This window comes from Lonchura striata, chromosome 9, assembly GCF_046129695.1.
Source record: "Lonchura striata isolate bLonStr1 chromosome 9, bLonStr1.mat, whole genome shotgun sequence".
NCBI classification, from domain to species: domain Eukaryota; kingdom Metazoa; phylum Chordata; class Aves; order Passeriformes; family Estrildidae; genus Lonchura; species Lonchura striata.
In genome coordinates, this window is record NC_134611.1 from 2,716,075 (window position 1) to 2,734,855 (window position 18,781).

The 18,781-nt window shown below is 37.3% G+C and overlaps 1 protein-coding gene across 5 annotated transcripts in view; it reads right to left on the reverse strand.

The window, feature by feature from the left end:
- RALGPS2 (Ral GEF with PH domain and SH3 binding motif 2) overlaps positions 1 to 18,781 on the reverse strand; it is a 113,852-nt gene that overhangs the window by 59,381 nt on the left and 35,690 nt on the right. For all 5 annotated transcript variants that reach the window (XM_021545911.2, XM_077785288.1, XM_021545912.2 and 2 more), the window contains exons 5-8: positions 14,130 to 14,213; positions 8,256 to 8,345; positions 5,622 to 5,714; positions 1,333 to 1,459 (exon numbers count right to left, since the gene is read on the reverse strand). In XM_021545911.2, coding sequence (XP_021401586.1) covers positions 1,333 to 1,459; positions 5,622 to 5,714; positions 8,256 to 8,345; positions 14,130 to 14,213 — 394 coding nt within the window. The remainder of the gene's footprint in view (positions 1 to 1,332; positions 1,460 to 5,621; positions 5,715 to 8,255; positions 8,346 to 14,129; positions 14,214 to 18,781) is intronic.

Sequence of the window (18,781 nt, forward strand, 5' to 3'; positions counted from 1 at the left end):
GTCACTAATAAGAACTGCTATCACATGCAACCAGTTCACAACACATGCTTTAACTACAGCAGGTCACAGTAAAGATCATTTCTTTCTAAATAGAAAAGAATTATATATTTCACTTCAAACTACCTAGTCAAGCCCAAATGTTATTCTAATGCAAAATTAGACAGCTGCTACTTATTGGAGAAAACATCTGTAACTGAATAAAACTCAAAAACTGTTTCCCAGTATTTGGCTTGGCATTTTTATAACCAGCAAGGAAACAATTTGATGTTCAAAAATCATGGCATACAGGTAAAAAGCATCAGCATAAGAAGCACTTCAGAACTATATATCAAGTATCTATATTGTCCATGTATACAAGATGGGAAAGCTCCATGGTTCACCACATTACATAATGCTTGGTTTCCTTTTTGTGCCTTTCAATTCAGGCTTTGAATGACAAACACAACAGGGCATTAAAATCTGGTCCCCCATTGTGAAGTGCTTTTTCTATTTCTATAGCAAGCATGTAAAATTCAACCAATTAATCCTGGAAAAGTTAACAGCCTAGCAGAGTAAAGGAAGTATCAAAATTCAGGAACAGAGATTACAGTTCAATAGGCTTTAACAACCACAAGAGCTCATCTTAAATTCAGGTGTAAGAGCAACTTACTACCTGCAAAAACAAGAACTGGATTCACAGTTCCTTAACTTTATGAATTATCAACATCTCGTGAAACAAAAGCTACCTTAAAAAGAGCACACCTACCATTTTAATGTCTGTTTAGTTTAATACTAAATTAGCTTGACAACAAAACCAACACACGTTAAATGCCTTTATCTAGTTTTTAAATACACAGAAATATAATTTACTAATAATTGTTCCATAAGGCTGAGTCACTTAAAGCAGCCTTGTCACATTGGTGTATACAAAATGCAGCAATATATCCAGATTTTACCATGTTCCAAATTCTAAGATCTATATTTATTTCTTTCAGAGGCTTGTGATTTATTAATAAATTAATTTATAATAAATTAAAAGCTATCATTACTAGAACAGTCAAGTATTTAGTATTTAGGAGGGCTAGCAGGCACAATAGAAGTACTTCTCCAGAAGTCATTGTATCTGTACAACATGTGGCAAAATAGTTTCCTAGAAAACTGATAGTGGATGTAAAACCTGCAGTGTTTGTGACATTTAAGAGGTATTTTCTTTTTGAGGTTCTGTCCTGTCACATACAGAGTGTTCAGAATCATCTTGGGCTGTAGATTCTTTACTGAAGTACTCAGTTTCCTGACTGCTTAAAAGATGGTGTTTAGTTTGTGTAATTACTGGAGAAATAGGCTACAGCTTACCTAAGTAGGGAATACAGGGAGTCATCTTCAAGCTGCTGATATAGTCTCTAAGCCTTTTGTAATTATCTTCTTTACTCATAACATACTCCAGCTTGTCAAAGGTGGCTTTATCCTTCCGACTCAGTAACTAGGCAAAGAAAAAAGAAAGCAAAACCAGATGAGTTTAAGTTTGATCATGATGATTTTCTCTTTTACCCTTACAAACACAGATTTCCACTTCCCCATTGTTGTTGCTGTTATTGGGTGCTGGTTTTTTCTGTTTTTTTTTTTTGGTTTTTTTTTTTTAACTCAACTGCTTCAAAATTACATTATTTACTCCTTAAAGAGAAGCACTTAGAAAGTTCGCAAAGAAAAGCAACAATTCTGGGTGTTAAATTCAAAAATACTTCTAAAATTAAGCAGGTAAAAATGTTGGTATCCTGGAGGCTCTTTCTGAAACAATGTAAGTTATCAAAAAAAACAAATCTAGCTGACACACATCACAACTTCATGTGCAGTCCACATCAGCAGTATTCATGCCAGTAACATTTTCACTCTGATTATCCATAAGTGTGTTGGCTTGGAAAGGGATGAAGTCAATTCTCTTCACAGTGGCTAGTATGGGCTATATCTTGGATTTGAGTAAGGATTTTATCTATGGTTTTTTTTACAGAAGGCTTATGGAGTTTTATCCATCTGCCAGCTGGCAATTTTACTGGCTCTTAATATTACAGAAATGTCCACTTTGTACAGAAAACTTAAAAGTCATGGTTCTCCTTCATTATCCATTCCTCCTGCCTCCAATCCCTTCCTTTGACAAGAATTACACCAACCAGGCTCTCTTTGGTAAGAAATGGGGAAAGCAAGTCAAAATATTTTCCAAACATCTTGCGGAACTGCTGCTCCAAAACTGCCTCAAAGTCTCCACTTCAACTCAGAGTCAGAATTTAACAAAGGGTGTAAGATGTTCCCACTAAACATTATGGAAGGAGATTCAGCATTTCAAGTCCCAGTCACAATTTTTCCCTGCAATGCAATTACAAGGGTCAGATCACTGAATTTCTATGCATATTTCCTTCAGTTAAAGATCAACCTAAGTTTGAGCCTGAGAGAAGTGAAATCTCCCTTCTGTCAATTCACATGTTGAAATAATTTATTTTTACTTCCATTTCCTATATTGGTCTCTTCCATTATAATTTCATTGTTACAACTCCATTAGACAGCATATTTGTAGTTCTGCCTTTGTAGTTGTGAAGAACAGTATTTGGCATAATTTTTATTTGTCATTAATATTATTTATTATTTTATCCTTAATAAGAAGAATATTTGGAATTACTTTGAGGACAGACAAACTAAACACTGGCTTTCAGGAGAAAGCCACTAGTTGAAAGTGAATTGTCTCCTAAGACATACTCATCGCTGATATTCCAGCAATTAATTTGCATCGTTAATTTAGGTTTGGTTCCAACACTCAAATGAACAGCATCTCCATTCATCAGAACTGCAGACTCTTCAGAAGAAGGAAGCAGTAGACTGACATGACACCTTTCCAACCACTCAAACATGGCATTTATCTTTTGAAGTTCATCTTCTCAAAGCTGGTTCCAGTTTTATCAGCCTGGACTAGCTTGCTTCTAATAATACCCTAAAACATTCTGCCATCATTTAATGTCTGAAAGGTTTGTGTAGTTTTGCAGACTGAAAGGTGAGACAAGACTAACATATAATTTTCAAACTCAAATGAAATGAACTGTATTTTCCTAAAACCATGCTGATTTGCACACTCTTATTCAAGACTGAAGTATCTTTCCAGGCTCTTTGGATCATCTTGTAAGAAGCTGACCCTGCATGACTTCCCCTGGTGCTCCTAGGCTAATCCATGCCATGCCTCCACTTCTTGCATTCAAGGCAGAACAGTCCAGAGAAGCCAAGCACATTAGAAGTGTTTCTGTGAGGGCCCATTTCTTGGTCCTTCAGTTTTGGAGCTGCTTCTTTTTTAAATAATGTTTCTTCTTCTGTCTCTTGGACTAAAAGAACAGTAAAGAGCTGTACATATGCAGAGACAATAAAAGCTAAGGCTGACAGTTTATAGCAGCAGGGAAGGAGTTGGAGCCTTCTAAATTGCTCTTGGCTTTCTAGCTGCAGTGTGCCAGCTCTGAATACAACCTTTTTGAAATGCCAGCAAGAAGAGATGAGGTCTCACGATGCTGGCTCACTCTACTTCACATATTTAATGAGTATTTGCTTTATTGCCCAAACCCTCACTGGTCATCTAGAATTCCTTTACATTAAATGGAGAGAAGCTGAATATTCTATTCTGTGAACTTTCTTGGAAAGGCTCACAATTCTTCTCAAGTTTTGAATGGGGCAAATCACACATTAAAAGTAGTGCTTATTATTCTCCAGAGCTCAGAGTGTGTGCAGGCAATGAGTGAGACAAATTTCAGACAAATTCAGACATACCGTCAGAAGACATGAATTTCATCTTTTTTAGGAACATTAGATTACCAAGCAAGTATTTAATGGCTCCTTTAAACTCTAGATTCCAACCATTTAGGATGGCTTTTTTTTTTTTTTTAGGAATGAATATACTTGCAGCTACTTTCCTGATTCTGAAAATTGAGTTGATTGAGAGTTGCTACAAATCATCTCAGAAATAGAGAAAAAATTCTTCCTTGTTGAAGGTTTTGGAGGGTTCCTGTGCAACTTACTCAAATGCCTTTGTGACTCAAGGGTTGGTGTGCCTTTTCTTGCTTTTAATATACAAAAAGCCAAAGGCTTAGAATTATCTTCAGGAATTTATAAACTGAACTTCCAAGGGAAGGACAACTAAATCAGTTTGCAGTGCACATTGCTGGGAGCTATCCTGCAACTTGCATTTGCAAAGGCTCATGTAAGATGATGAAAAGCACAAACTCGCTTGGAATTGTATGAGGAATCAAACACCTGCAGCAATGTGGGAGAAGTTACCTGAAATTTCAGAGGTTGGAAGAGGGCTGAGCTTTAAAGACTGATACATATGTGAAGAGCACACAAATAAACCTTGTGAGTGTAAACTAGTGCATAACGAAGCATCAAAAGAAACTGAGGACTCCCAGATCTGAATGGCATTATCATGGTAGTAATTAATGTGGTTATTATTAATATATGGTAATAGTTACATTTCATTTGAGCTGTGCACAAAAAGAAATTTAAAAATCAACTCAGCCTCACAGTTACATAAAACTATTGAGGCATCAATTCCAAAACAAAGTCTAGAAACCAGAAGTTCTCCTTGAGATAATTTTGAAGTGTTAATTTCACTAAGATTTCCTCAGATACATTTTTGGTATTTGGAAACAATGTCTAACTTAAATGTGCATTAGCAAAATGTGACCAGAATTCTAGAGGAGTATCTTGGCAGAAGTGAATTAGATTCAATTTTGGGATTATTTATCAACTGAATGACATTTTCATGCAGCTATCAGACAAATAAACTTTTTGCAACACCCAAGGATGCACTGATGTGTATTCAGTGAAAGCTTTCAGCTTTTTTTAGTGATATGCACAGGAGCATCTCAATCACATCATTTTTTCTGTCACACTGAATGTCGCAGTCATCTGAAACAGTTAAAAAAACTACACAATATATGGCTCAATAAGGACGTTTTTCTAAGCTCTAAAGTATCAATGAGCAAAAGTAATTCCTAAAATTCTTCTTATTGAGGATACAATGATAAACAATATTAATCCCAGTCAAAAAACAGATGACAAAAATTATTCCAAAGAATACTGTCCTTTCACAATTGTACAAAGACAGAATTACAAATATACTGTCTTAATGGAGTTTTAACTATGAAATGATAATGAAAAGTGCTAGAGTTAGTTATCAGTCAGAGAAACAACAAATCTCTTTATGGAAACTGAAACAAGTTTCTGAACATCTGCTCTCTATAGCAAAAAAAAAAAAAAAAAATAAAAAATTCCAACAGTATAAACTCCTAAATGATTAAAGTATGACCCGCTTTGGCATTCAGAATTTTCCAGCAACTAAATACAAAATAGCTTTTGGCCAAATGAGAAGCCTCTGAATTTAGCAGAATCTGCAGGGATCTATTTTTCAGAGGAAAATATTTCTACAGCAGAACGGAAAAAAAAAAAATTAAGAGGAAAGCATAGATTTCAGAGGAACTAGAAGCATTATGTACACAGCAGAACGAAGTTAAAACTCTCTGTAGTAAGTGCTGCATCCTTGAAAACAAGCTTCAGGATGCTGTATTTACCTGAGAACAAGTGATCCCCAGCCCCTTGTCCTGCTGGTCCTCACTTACCGCCCACGTCTTGGTCAGCCTGAAGATGGGAGCACTCTGGAGGCCTGACACCACTGCCATGAGAGCATGGAGGTTATTCAGCTCATACAGCTTCTGAGGACAAAAACAGAGGAAAAAAACAACAATAAACAACATTCCAAGTGTTGTCAATAGCGAACACAGAATAAATAACTATGTAAAGATGGAGACATCTTGCATGTTCTAAAATGAAGTGTTACAGTGAACTGCTATGCACACAGACAACTTTTATGGCACATCCTAATTTTTCATTACTGCATCTCTATGGTTTTGGATTAGACTAACTAGCTGTTTCATAGCCCATAGAGAACCTTAAAAATATCTATGCAGACACACATCTTGGGGAGTATATGTGATGTGCCAGAAATTTTCTGACATTCAAACCCAACAAATTCCTTTCATAGCATTCAATAGTGCTTTAAAACAACATGCCAGAAAGAACAACCCAGTGGTGAGTTATGCAATCATGGCAGTACCTAGAGTTTGTGCAATGACCAAGGCTACAGCAAAGCACCCAAAAAATATCTTAGCAGGATGAAATCACAGAGGTAAATTTCAAAAGTCAGATCCCTGGAGTACTCCTCTCACTGAAAGGCCATTTCTGGGGTATGACAACTAACTAGTTGAAAGCAACAACCCAATCAAAATTGAACAGCAAAAACATTAGGGTAAAAGAATTCCCTTAAAAAGTCCCTACAGAACACTGTGTCTAAGTGCATTTTCTCACACATTTGGAATTTCCCTCCCTTTTCTTTTTTCCTTTCCCTCTGTCTCGAAAACTATCCACTGCCTTGGCCAAGTAACTACTGGTACTACTCTCATGAAAGCTTAAAAGGAGTCTGGAGGAAAATGTTCTTCCTGAAGCTCTTCTGCAACATCAATTGTTCTGATAGCTGTGAGCTCCCAGAGATCCAAACTACATTCATTTTTGGTGCAATGCACCCAAACTGAGGTCCCTAGCAGAGAGATTTTGCTAAGGAAAAATGATACTCAATCGCAGTATTGCAAATCTTGCTTAATCCATTTGGAATAGTCACCAAGGTAGGTCAAGATTCCAGCAAGAAAAAAAAAGGAACCCTTCCTATTCAAAAAATGGTGGAAATCCTTTTTCCTACTTGAAACTCAGCTTACTTCTTACCTAGGAAGCCTTTCATGAGGCAAAAGGACAAAAAAACTAGACCAATGGAATACTGACTAAATGCAGAACATGGAAGGAGAACCTCTATTTGGAACGATGAAAGCCAAAACCCAAGGATGGTTTTCTGGCTAACAGTTTTGGAACAGGGCAAATGATTCTCTCTCCACTTAACACACTGCCAGGAAACTTACAGCCTTTTATGGAACAAAGTCCTCACAAGTATTAGTCAGAAATGCCACTTGTAATGGCACCCCAGTAGCATTTCCAGTCTGGGTGCTCAGACTCCCAGCATCCCAGATTCCAGCATGTCCTGCTGACAGTGGAAGTTTGCCCACACCTCATGATGAAGTACTTCCCTCTCCTCATCCTCTTTTGAGAGGATTCTATAGTAACCAGTGTAAAGGATAATCAGTATTTTGTGGGGTGAGGTGGAAGGGGTTCGATGTTTCTCATAAACCACAGTCCTGTTATCCTTCCAAGCAGCCCTGCTGAAGTTTGTCCCTCCACTTCCACAAGAACCCTTTTTCCTCACACACACATCCCAAGCAAGGCAATAAAGTTCACTGTCCCAAAGGACAGTGGAGCTGATCAGAAATGAAAAGAAGGGCTTTCTCAGCTGCTGCCAGCAGTGAAACAGAAGTTATCACCAACCAGAACAGTCTGGGAACTTCAGGGGAATGCAGCTGTTAAATCTAATTACCTCATGCATTAAGCAGTGTAGATGAGATACCATATAAGCTATACAATAGGTTGCCAGCACAAGGAATTCACTGTGGAGTGGATTTACAGCTCCTCTAAAGAAAAGGTAATTAGTGTGACCTCTGGCACCAAGCTGCTTTGATAATAGCTCTGGATAACAGAAACTCCTTCCAACAGCCCCCACTACAGTAACTTCATGTCAGCAGCCATATGTAAGCAAAGCCAAGGTAAAAAGCACAGAAATAAATGAGCTGATATAAAAACATCCCATACAGAGCTGCTTGCTTTTTGTAACTGTGATTTTTACAGCTGACAGGTAAGCAAAGCTCAATTACCTAATTGTTACAGCACATAATTGCTTTGAGGCCAGCAGCATCCAGCAGACACTGTAGCCTGCAGTGCACTGGTGAGGTCAGGCAAGTTCAGGGTGCCGTGCCCAAAGCTGAGCCTGTCCCAGCACTGGCCAGTCCCATCTCAATATGAACCAGATCTGAGCCCACCTGGCCTCCCACATCTGTTCTGCACTATGGCCACAGAGAGCTGAACCTCTATGGAGGCACCAAACAAACCATTTCTCTTCTGACTAAAGCTGTTTAAACTGACTGTACACTTCATGACAACACAGAAGCCAAACGGTTACTGGTATCAACAGAAACAATCACAGGTAAGTCAGGTGTCAGACAGATATTTCCTCATGTGTATTTCTGAACTGACCAAACTGGGTCTAAAACCTTTGATCATGGTGAATCCCACATTCTCTTCACAATACAAATTCTTACCTTTGCAGTTTTGATGTAGTGGCTCAAAACCTCAGCTCGTATTTTTAAAGTCTGTGCATGCAGAATCTCTCTAACAACCCAGAAGCTTACCTAAAATGTAGAAAAAAAAAACCTTTTTAAAAATACTGAGTTTTAACACCATATGTTTAAAAGTTTTATTTATTTTTATGGAAGTATGACCTATGGAAACAGACTTGAGTTGAGGGTAAGCTTGAGGGTGAGATCACACACAAAGCAAATGGCAAAACACTCAAACTTCGAACAGTGCTCTCCCAGGAAAATAAAATAATGAAGAATTGTTATGAAAAGCCTACAAAATGAAGGAATATAAACACTAATATTGAATCATATCCATTGGTTTGCTTTCCCACATCATCAAAGCTGCCTTACTCAACTCTTAAATGAATTGAGCAGTTTCAACTATAGCTCACTGACATTTCCAACACCTTGAAAAAGAATTAATCCTGAATAAAATTGGAATGCAAGGTAGGAAGCTCTGCCATAACCTAGCTTCTAGTTAATACTCTTTATTTCTGGCTATGCCAATCCAGCTGATGTACAGTACAGTATCATACTCTTAGCTAAGCTCTCCAGAACTGATTTCACTGCTGTGTAAAATCCCTGCTAAATTCAGTATAAAGAATGGTTGCTGCATTTCATGCTTACATGAATGTCTCATAAAAGCTGTACTTTAAAAGTGTTTGGTAAAATGTCTAAAACTCCACTGTTTTCTCTTCTCTGCTCCCTCCCACCCTCTGCCTTCATAAAGAATGATAAAAATTAAACACTTTTGTAACTGTAATAAAGCAGTAGCAAAGAATTAGCAAAGGGTAACAAATACTGCAGCTTTTAGTCATGTATTTGCTATGAGTTAGGAAAAAAATTAATTATCATCAAGATACAGCATGACTGGTATTTACAAAACTACTGAAAACAGTGTATGAAGAAATTTACTGTAAGTTCACTCTTATACATGAAAACCTTTCAACATGTCATGTTGCTTTGATTTTTAAGTGACGCTAAACTATGTCTTGTAAACTAATTATCTATGTATTCAGGTTCCTGGCCAAAATCTCAATTAGAAAAATGAAATGTCCTGTTCCACTTTGTTCAGTACAATAGCTCCTAACACAGAAGAGCACAAGAAGATCCACACCTCCAAAATTATAATATTTGTAGTGAAGCTACATGGATCTGATGAAAACTGGGATGTTAAATCACAACAGCTCTTTGGAACTGAGAAATGGAAGAATGACAAGAAAACCCACAAAAAATCCCCATAAACATCTTGCATAAGAATCACTTTCCTTTGGTCTGTTTGTCTAAGATTGTATTAGCCAGGAAAGAATTAACCATGGAGTTCAGGTTTCTATTTCCTTTCATTTTTCTTCATTTTCTTTCCTCTTTTGCTTTTTTTTGCAAAGCAAAATATCTGCTGACAAACCACATTATTCTCACAAACAAAAAGTGGTTCCAATTGATTAAAAAATCTCAGTATGTTGCCATGCTCAAAAATGTCAGATGTTTTGAAACCACAGTTTAAAGTTAAAAGGAGAAAATATGGAAAATTGTCTTATTTTTGATGTTACATCACCAAATTGCAATAATATGAAAATCATAGTGACAGTAACTGTATTTAAACGGCAGAGATTGGCATTCCCATTGTTTAATTATAGAATAATTTTCCTTTAAGGACAGGGCTCCAAGTGCTGAGACAATCTCAGGAGTATTAAGAGTAAAAAGAATTGAAACTCCTGCACCTTCTTCATTGTTTAGAAAACAAAAATATGTAAATTGTTACCAGGTCTTCTCCAGTAGTTTCTTTAATTAAATATTCTGAAGGTGTCCTTACTGAGTCCTGCCAGGAGCAGGGATTTGCACACTGTGATCCTTATGGGCCCCTTCCAACTCGAGATATTCTATATAACACTATCAAATACAGAAGTACTGAATACATAAAATATTTGGCAGTACTTCAAAATTTTGTCGTAAAAAGCTTGACCTCAGTTTGGTGCTCTGCTGTAGTTACACAGCTTGAGAAAAAGAACTTTCTTCCCCAGATTGATCAACGAGTTTTCAAGGAGATGCTTTCCTACTGAAGATCAAGGGAATTTAAAAGTTTAACACAGATTTCTGAATCGTAAAGAATCAGGAAAGCACAACACACACAGCACTACACCTTAAGGCCCCAAATCTCTTTGATTTTAAGTTCAGACAGTGTTGATGCAACAGGAAAATGCCTGTGATGGGCCAGACTTTGACACACTTGCTCGGAACATGGAGCAACACTCCAGCATTTTCATCAGGACAAAAATCCCCTGATTTCCTGTCGACCCTGACTTCTATGGAAGTTCACTGGCATCCCAGGGATACAAACACTCTTGATTGCCCAAGGAAGTCTGCTTTCTGTCCCACTCCCAGCCAGACCTCAGCTCAACACTTCCAAGCTCTTGCAGGAAAAGAAAAAACCCCAAACAAACCAGAACAAATTTCCTTTGAAGCTTAGAGCCCTCCAGTCCCACCAGCGACAGAGTAGGTTGGAGATACAGAATCAAACACACTTAATCACTTCCACTCCAACCACTTCCAGTCCTCTCTGATGTGTTTTTACTGACATGAACACTGGGTTTTGGCTGTTCATGTCTATTAACCAGTATCTTTAGACAGCACCATAACCAAATGTACTGCATATTATTGCAAAAACAATAATTTAAAGAAATACTTTTGTTTCATTCTTTACATAAATAATAATAAATATTTGTTCCATATATTCCTCTCTTGCTGCATTTAAATTTCATTATACCAACACAAATCAGCAACATAACTCCCAGCCTTTGGGTATCAACACCTTTGGTACCAGTTCAAGGCAGCATTTAAAGCCTCCTTGACATATAATTGTATACTTATATTCTTCCCTATTAAGGTCAACTGAGAATAACAGGCATAACTTTGAACATACCTGTTCTTGAATTGCATATTAAGATTTTTAAATTATCCCATGTTTTTCTTAGCTGAAACACCAATTCTGCTATATTGGTGTTTTTAAGATCATAGTCACTGCTTCCACAACTATCTTTGCTGTCTTTGCTAATCAAAAGATAGGGAAATTCAAGAATACCCCTTTAATAGTTTCTGGCTTTTTCTTTCAGGTATATTGCATGCATACTAACCACTCCATTCCTGAATTTCCAATAATCCCAGTTAAACCCACTGCAATTCAGCAACATTACAATATTCCAGAAAAAAATTCTTCATACAATGTTTGCATTTGGGTTAAAAAAGGATGGAAAAAACCAAAAAAACTCCCATAAACACATTCAGTAAAACATAAAATTTTGCTTTTGTAAGTGGGATCCCTTCCTTTACATTTGTTCCAATGTACTGAATCTAGCTGACAAGTTTCTCAATATTTTAAGCTCTGTGGCAGCACAGTTCCACTCCCATTTAAACAAAACCTCAAGAAAGAAGTATTCAGTTGAGAGACTCTTATAACCAAGAGACCAATAGTGACTTTTACACAGTTACCTTCAAAAAAACTGTTTATTTGAGACATATGAAAAACGTTTATTTTCAAAAGGTAAGACAATAATCTAGAAAGTGAACTTGGCAATTGTGTGTTCTGACATGTTTACCAGTAACAGCGAGTATACAACTCACTTTCAAAAGAAAGCTGAAAAATGAGAATTAGAGTTAAAAAAAAAAAAAGGCTTCTTCCCTCCTCACTAAATATCAATTAATGCAGAACTAGCACATTAAGTATTTTTAAAAAATTGTATCAGATATGTAGATCTATATTGAGTGCCACTCAACAATGAATTCTCCAAGAACAGGAGAGTCCTGGCATGGAAGGATTCAACTGGTTTCTGTTCCCTGAACTCAATCTGTTTTCACAGGCACATCCAATTATCCCATAACTAATGCTGGAACTGCCTGACTTCATCCTCAGTGGAATGTAATCAACTGCACAGAATCATCACTGCTTCCAAAATGCTACCTGCACATCACTCTGCTGTGAAACAGCTGTTAGTAATTTAATATTCTCTTTACTTAGGAAGTGAGAGCTGTTCATGGTTTTTCTTTGGCAAGCTGGGGGCAAAAAGGGAAGAGACAGATGCATAATGCTTAATTTAACCCCAGTGAAATTTCTAAAGTTAACAAAATTTTGCTGATATTCCTGCCTGACAAGACTGCAAGCCTCTATGACTTTCCTGATTACTTATTTTAGGACAAAGCATTTGAACACCCCAGGCAAGTGGAGCAGAATCAATATCTGTCCTTTTCCCTCTCTACTCCTATACAGAGGGCTTCCTTGATACCAGAACAAAGGCTGATATAAACTTTATGGAAGTCCTTATTCCCATGATAAGGTTTCCCCTCCTTCATTCTGGCTACTGAGCATATTTTACCAATTGTTTAGTATGTCTGAAGCTGACTTCAGGCAGTTCCTGCAGTTCTTCAGCAGAGTACATAAGAACAACTGAGAAGTGAAGTCCTTGATGAGTTATACTAACATTGTTTTTACTACAAAAACATTCCACAATATTCAGCAAAACTAAACATTTCTTTGAAGAGACAACTTCCATGCATAAGCAAGGCAGCAAATGTTAGAATCAATGGTGTATCAGTGAGATTAGTGTCAAAACCAAGAGTGCTTTTATAGCAGCCTAGACATTCTAACAGAAGCAACTTCAAAACCTAGGTCAGGAAAATTTCAACTAAATGCAGAACAGCAATAACAACTAAAAAAAAAAAAAAAAAAAACCATCAAAAAAATCCCAAATCGTCAAATTCTTGACCAAAGTCCCCAGGATCTCAATAGATGATACACAAAGAGTTTGCAGTGTAACATTTTCTCTTCAGTCCAGTGCAGAAGCAAGTGTCCAAAACCCAAAGCCAGACAAGCATTTCAATTAATAGGCTAAGAAATATTCTAAGTGTTGTCAGTGAAAAGTAATAGGATTTGATCAGATCCTCAGCGAGAGCAATCATGAAAAGTGAGAAAATACACAAGAATTGATAGGGAAAAAAACCCTGAAAATGTGAGTGGTTTGGTCTGAGTTTGAGATGATTAACAAAGCTCTCTGTAAGTCTGAGACTGGGTACAGAGGTTAATTCTGTAAGAAAGCTTGTAAGTTTGAGACATAATTAAACATTTACAAGAGGAGAGATGAGACTAATAGAATTACTTCATCTGAAAGAGAAAGTATAGAATTACTTAAAAAGATCATCACAGTTTTGAGACATAATTGGATAACTCCGCAGCTGGACTCCTCCAGCTTTAATTGTGGAGAAAGTTTCTGTTGTTCTTTTAATAGTTGATTTTATACAGAGAAACTGTCGAGTAAAAAAACCATAAATCTCAAATATACTACCTAAAAATTGTGCCAAATAGAGAATTAAAGAACAAATTTTTTACAGAAAAATTGTTTGGAATATTTGAAAGTTTGCCTAGAATCACCTTAAAAAGGTATCTATGCTAACAAGAGACTTCTATTCCTAGAGACAAAAATATCTATGTGAAGCATAAGACAGTCAACTAACACAGAAGGAAATTACATCTAATTACTAGTCCAGAAATCCTGTATAGCAAGCCTTTAACCTGTGATTATGATTCTGTCTTTATATAAAAGCCAGCCAGCAGTTCTGGGGAAAATGTGCACTTTTCATTGATTGCTGCTATTTAAAACAGAATATTTCTTCAACACTGGTTTGGTCTTTCTGCATATCCTGTAGATAAAGTATCTGCTAAAAGGAGTTCCTTAAGTTGTCAAGTAATCAGCTGTGATCCAAAATAAAAGTGATTTGCCAGAACACTTAATCCCCCAGACTTTCTAAAATGTGTACATGTAATAATGCTGGAAAAAAATAACTCACATGATTGAATCTTCTGGTGAAAGCAACAGCATTTGGTGCAGAACTGTATTTCTCTTTTTTATTCCAGCCACAGCTTGCCAGCTCCTGGGAGAACAAAGATGAAAATTCACTTCTTTAATTTAGTCCATAACACATGTCCAGAGCCAAAGGCATATAGAGACACTTATCTTGTAAGTTTTAAAATAACAGAGCAACAACACATTGAAGTAATAGTTACACTTGTTCTGATTCCTTCTGAAAACTGAGATTCCACAAGTGTAATTTCTGAATTGTGTTATTATTATTACAATTAATCTTTTGCTGAATTAGATCTTTCCTAATTTTGTTACCACAGAAGATCCTGCTTCAAACATGAATCTGAGCTAGAGAGCCAAATGTCCTTTTGTTTTTAATCACTTTCTGAAGATATTTATAGAGATGATACACCTAGTTAACTCAATCTAAGACACGTTTTTAACTTGGCATGTTGCATTAAAGAAACACCAGAAAAGTGTCATCATTTGCAATAGCAATAAAAGAAGCACTATTTTCAGTTTTCCCTTCCAAAGGAGCCTCTTTTGGGAAACTGCATCATCTTGGTTTTTACTATCACTTAATTTCAACAAAGAAGTTTTCACTGAAATGATAAATAACTAAATGTACCAAAATGAGCTCTTCTGTATGTATACAACAGCACATGAATAGATGCAAATACAGCATTCAGCACACAACCTGCTCCACAGTGCTACCAAGAAAAAGAATCAAAATAGACACAGCTTAATTATTCAAATGGCATAATAGCAAAGTACAGCTCTTTCTTTTTACTTATTCACGTCTTCATTCCAGATCATCCACTCTGAAGTGCTATCAGTTTTATTACCATGCTGAAAACTCCTCACTGAAGCCAGATTCACACTACACATCCAGCTACCACATAACTTAGGTGACTCAACATGTAACCAACAATTGTGCCATTTAAGACACAGTTTAAGAGAATTTGGTATCTGGTTAGTCCAAGTTCTTTTTTTTTTTTTTTGACTTTTTATAAATCAGAAACTTCTTAGCATCTTTCCAACTGATGTTCCAAAACAACTAAAGAATGTCATGCCAATTAAGAGGGACCCTGATTTCGTCTACTTGACGTTTGAGTGCTGGTATTTGCTAGAGAAGACTCAGAGGTTCTTGGCCAGGCACTGGAAAATGAAAGAATGCAGAATTTCTGTCTTTGAATTTAGGGTTACTCCTTCAAATTTCAGTAGAAAGTTGTACCACCTAAATCTACCCTGGAAAATCTGGCATGTTCAGCACAGGAAAGCACATGCCTGTCCTTACACCTCCACTTCAATGAGTATGCATGAGACAACCACACAGCCCTGAATTACTTCTGTTCCAAAGAAGAGCAGGCTACTGGAGAGGAGAGCCATTCAAGAGACTCTTGATTAAATTCTCTGTCCCTTGGCATCTCTAGTTTCCACTGGAATCCTAGCTTTGCACTTGGAGTAACACAAGGGAATTAATTCACTGCATCTGATAACCCTTCCTTAGCAGTGGGAAAAAAATTAGTTATCACCTCAAGCTGAAGGAAAATATGGGAATTTCTTACAAATTCAGGCCATGTCCTTCAATTGTAGTTCTCATCACAGAATGAAAAACTCAGAATGATTCTAGGCAGAAGCTCCCCATTGCCCTGGCCCAGTACATCTGAAGGCCCATCAATGGCAACAGATTTGAGAATACTGCAAAACAAAAGATGCTGCTCCTGGCTTGGAAGACACAAATCCAAAGCTTTTTCCAGAGGTTTAGAGGCACACAGGCATTCAGGACCTGTGCCTTCAGCTCAGATTCTTCAACAGCTTAGGGTGACCTCCACACCACATTCAGGGACAGACACAGGAAATGCAGAGCTTTGAGAGTTCCAAAAGCATTTCCCCTCTCACTTCAGGAAGCGTAGGAAACGCTTCCTCATCTCACTTGCAAGACTCCTCTCCCTTGGGAAGCCAGCTTCCTTTTCTCTTGTCTTCAAACCAAAAGAAGGGTGGTTTCCCTTTGCCTGTCAGGTTTCCCAGATGACCACCTGACCTTTCTGTCTTGGGGGACCCCTGCTCAGAACCCTCCTGCCCCTTGCTAGAACTCACCTGCGTGACTTCAGTGCCCTTGGCACTGCCTGAAGATGCCACCAGCAGAAGAGCAGCCACCAAGGTGTTTGCCCTCCCTGGATTTGGTCTGGAGCAGTCCCATATAGTCCCAACAAGGACATATCTGACAGCACTCACAATGGCAATAAAACACTCACATACCACACTGGAACTGAGAAATCACTCTTATCCTTCTATAAGAATACTCACTTCTCTGCTAAATAGGCTGTGCTGCCTACTTCTTACTTACTCTATTTGTTGATCCTGCTCTAGCATTCTACTTTTTCCATCAGAAGTTTCAAACCTGAAGTATTCCCCAGGATTATTTCCTTAGTCTGCCAGTCAGCTCAGGAACAGGAGCTACATCACTACAACCACCATTTTTACTTAATGTGGTAAATTTAAACTGATCTGAAAAACTGAAAGACATAGGATCAAAAATACAAAAACTGAACTTTCTCTGCAACTCGTTCTGGTTTTGAATACATAGCATTTTATTTTCCTTAACGAAATACTGTGGGAACACTTAAATTATAACCTGTACTACACAGCAGAGAGCAAGATCATGTTTCGCACAAAAACCTTTATCTAGGTCAAAGGGAAAATTTCAAAAAGAGGAGAAAAGAAGCAAGGATTAATAGTGGAATTGTTCTACAACTTCAGAGTAAGCAGAGATTAAGAATACTCAGTAAGTGAATTTTTTTCACTGCCTAGTCTGGTGAAACAGAGGGGATGAAGAGGTTAAAGCCAAAAACCCAGTAGAGATTTTCAGTATGAACACATGGGCAAATAATTCTGGATGATGTACTAAAACATGTAAAGCAAGTAATCAGATTTTCCAAAAAAAGCAAGCTGATGTATTCTGCAAGGGGTCATGTGGCTGTTATTTAATGTTAGTACAACTACCAGCAGCACAGCCAAGCAAGTATAATTCGCTTTTCTTTTACAGTAAAGCAGAGCTTTACAGTCACTGCCCTCTAGAAAGCCACAACCACTACAAGAGAGAGAACAAAAACCAATATACCACTTGCCATTCCCAGGGAAGAGAAGGAAACCTTAGGACTTACTGGGGGAACTCTGTAATTTTTTTACTCTAAAAATTAAAACACAAATTGGCTGCTTTCATACAGATAGATATTTATGTCAGAGAGGTGTGTTCTTTATATCTTTATTTCTTATATTGCAGCCGATTAACTATTAATTAACATACAACCTGTAATTCCTTCTCTTTTCTCAGAAGTAACTTGCAGGTGTTTTTAATAAAGAAGGAAGGTGGTTTCCAGAATCCAGAAGTGATACAGCCTGCATACAGCTCAGGCAGAGGATCATGTCACTAAAGATTATCTAACTATGGTAATGGTTCAAGTCCCTGCTTCTGGCTCACACCAAATGAAAAGGGATCCACCACTTCCCTTAATCCCAGATTCTGTGGGCAACACTAAGCTTGTCCAGTCTGTTTTGCCACCAAGCATGAAATGGTGAGCTGTAGCGGGCAGCATGCAGGAACTTGAGCACACATGTGAAACCACAGTATTGCTAAGAAATTTGAATATAAACAGAAATAATTCTATTTACTTGCTACAGATAGAGGCAAAAGGCTGCCGAAGTATGTAAGTGTGCTGTGAGCATGCTCATTAATTTTGCTGCTAAAAGAGAAACTACTACATATTGCTTTGGAAAGTGCTATTCAGCTCTGTTTTTGTTAAGATAACCAGGATGAAATTCTGGTATTGCTTTTTATTAAAAAACAAAAGCCACCTGTAATAATTCAATAAATATTTTAACAAAATGAGGAAGGTGCAACAAAATAATTTAAAGGTACTTAAAGAATACTGCTCACACAGCCTAAAGATGAAAATTCACTTCCTGCAATTTAAAAAAATTAAGCATCTCTGAGTACATCTTACAGAAACCATACTTGAGAAAATAAATGAACACACATTAAAGGCTGAAAAATTTCATTCAGATACTACTCTGCAGTTTGGGAAGCAAAGAGAGATTCACAACCCATGTAACAAAAGATTTGCTGGTGAATTACAGATTTCAATAAACACCCTGTTTTTAAATCATGGCACACTGGGGAAAAACATTGCTCATCATCTCCCACCATGCATACAGATGAGAGCTGTGAAATTTGGTATCAGTATTTATATAAAAAACCCTAAGTCTATCAATGCCTTTCAGTCACTCATTGAAGATTCAGTTTAGGAGCTCTTTTATACAGGTGAAATCAGCTCAAGGGTGTTTTGTTTTTTAATTACAAACTCCACAATGCTTGACTGTACATGTCAAGGGATGGATAAGGATTTACAAGTTGAAGCAAGACATGGATATGGCACAGGCTGGTAGAAGCTTGAAGGAAGCTCAGAAATCTACCCCACTTCATTAACCTGCTGTCAAGATGCCTTGAGGTAAACTAAGCTTTCCACATCTAATATTCCCTTCTGCAAACCAGGAGAAAAGCAATTTAATTGTGTTTGGCCTTTTCTGATGTGAGAGCTGATCTTTACAACCCTTTTCCTCAGGAGATGAACACAG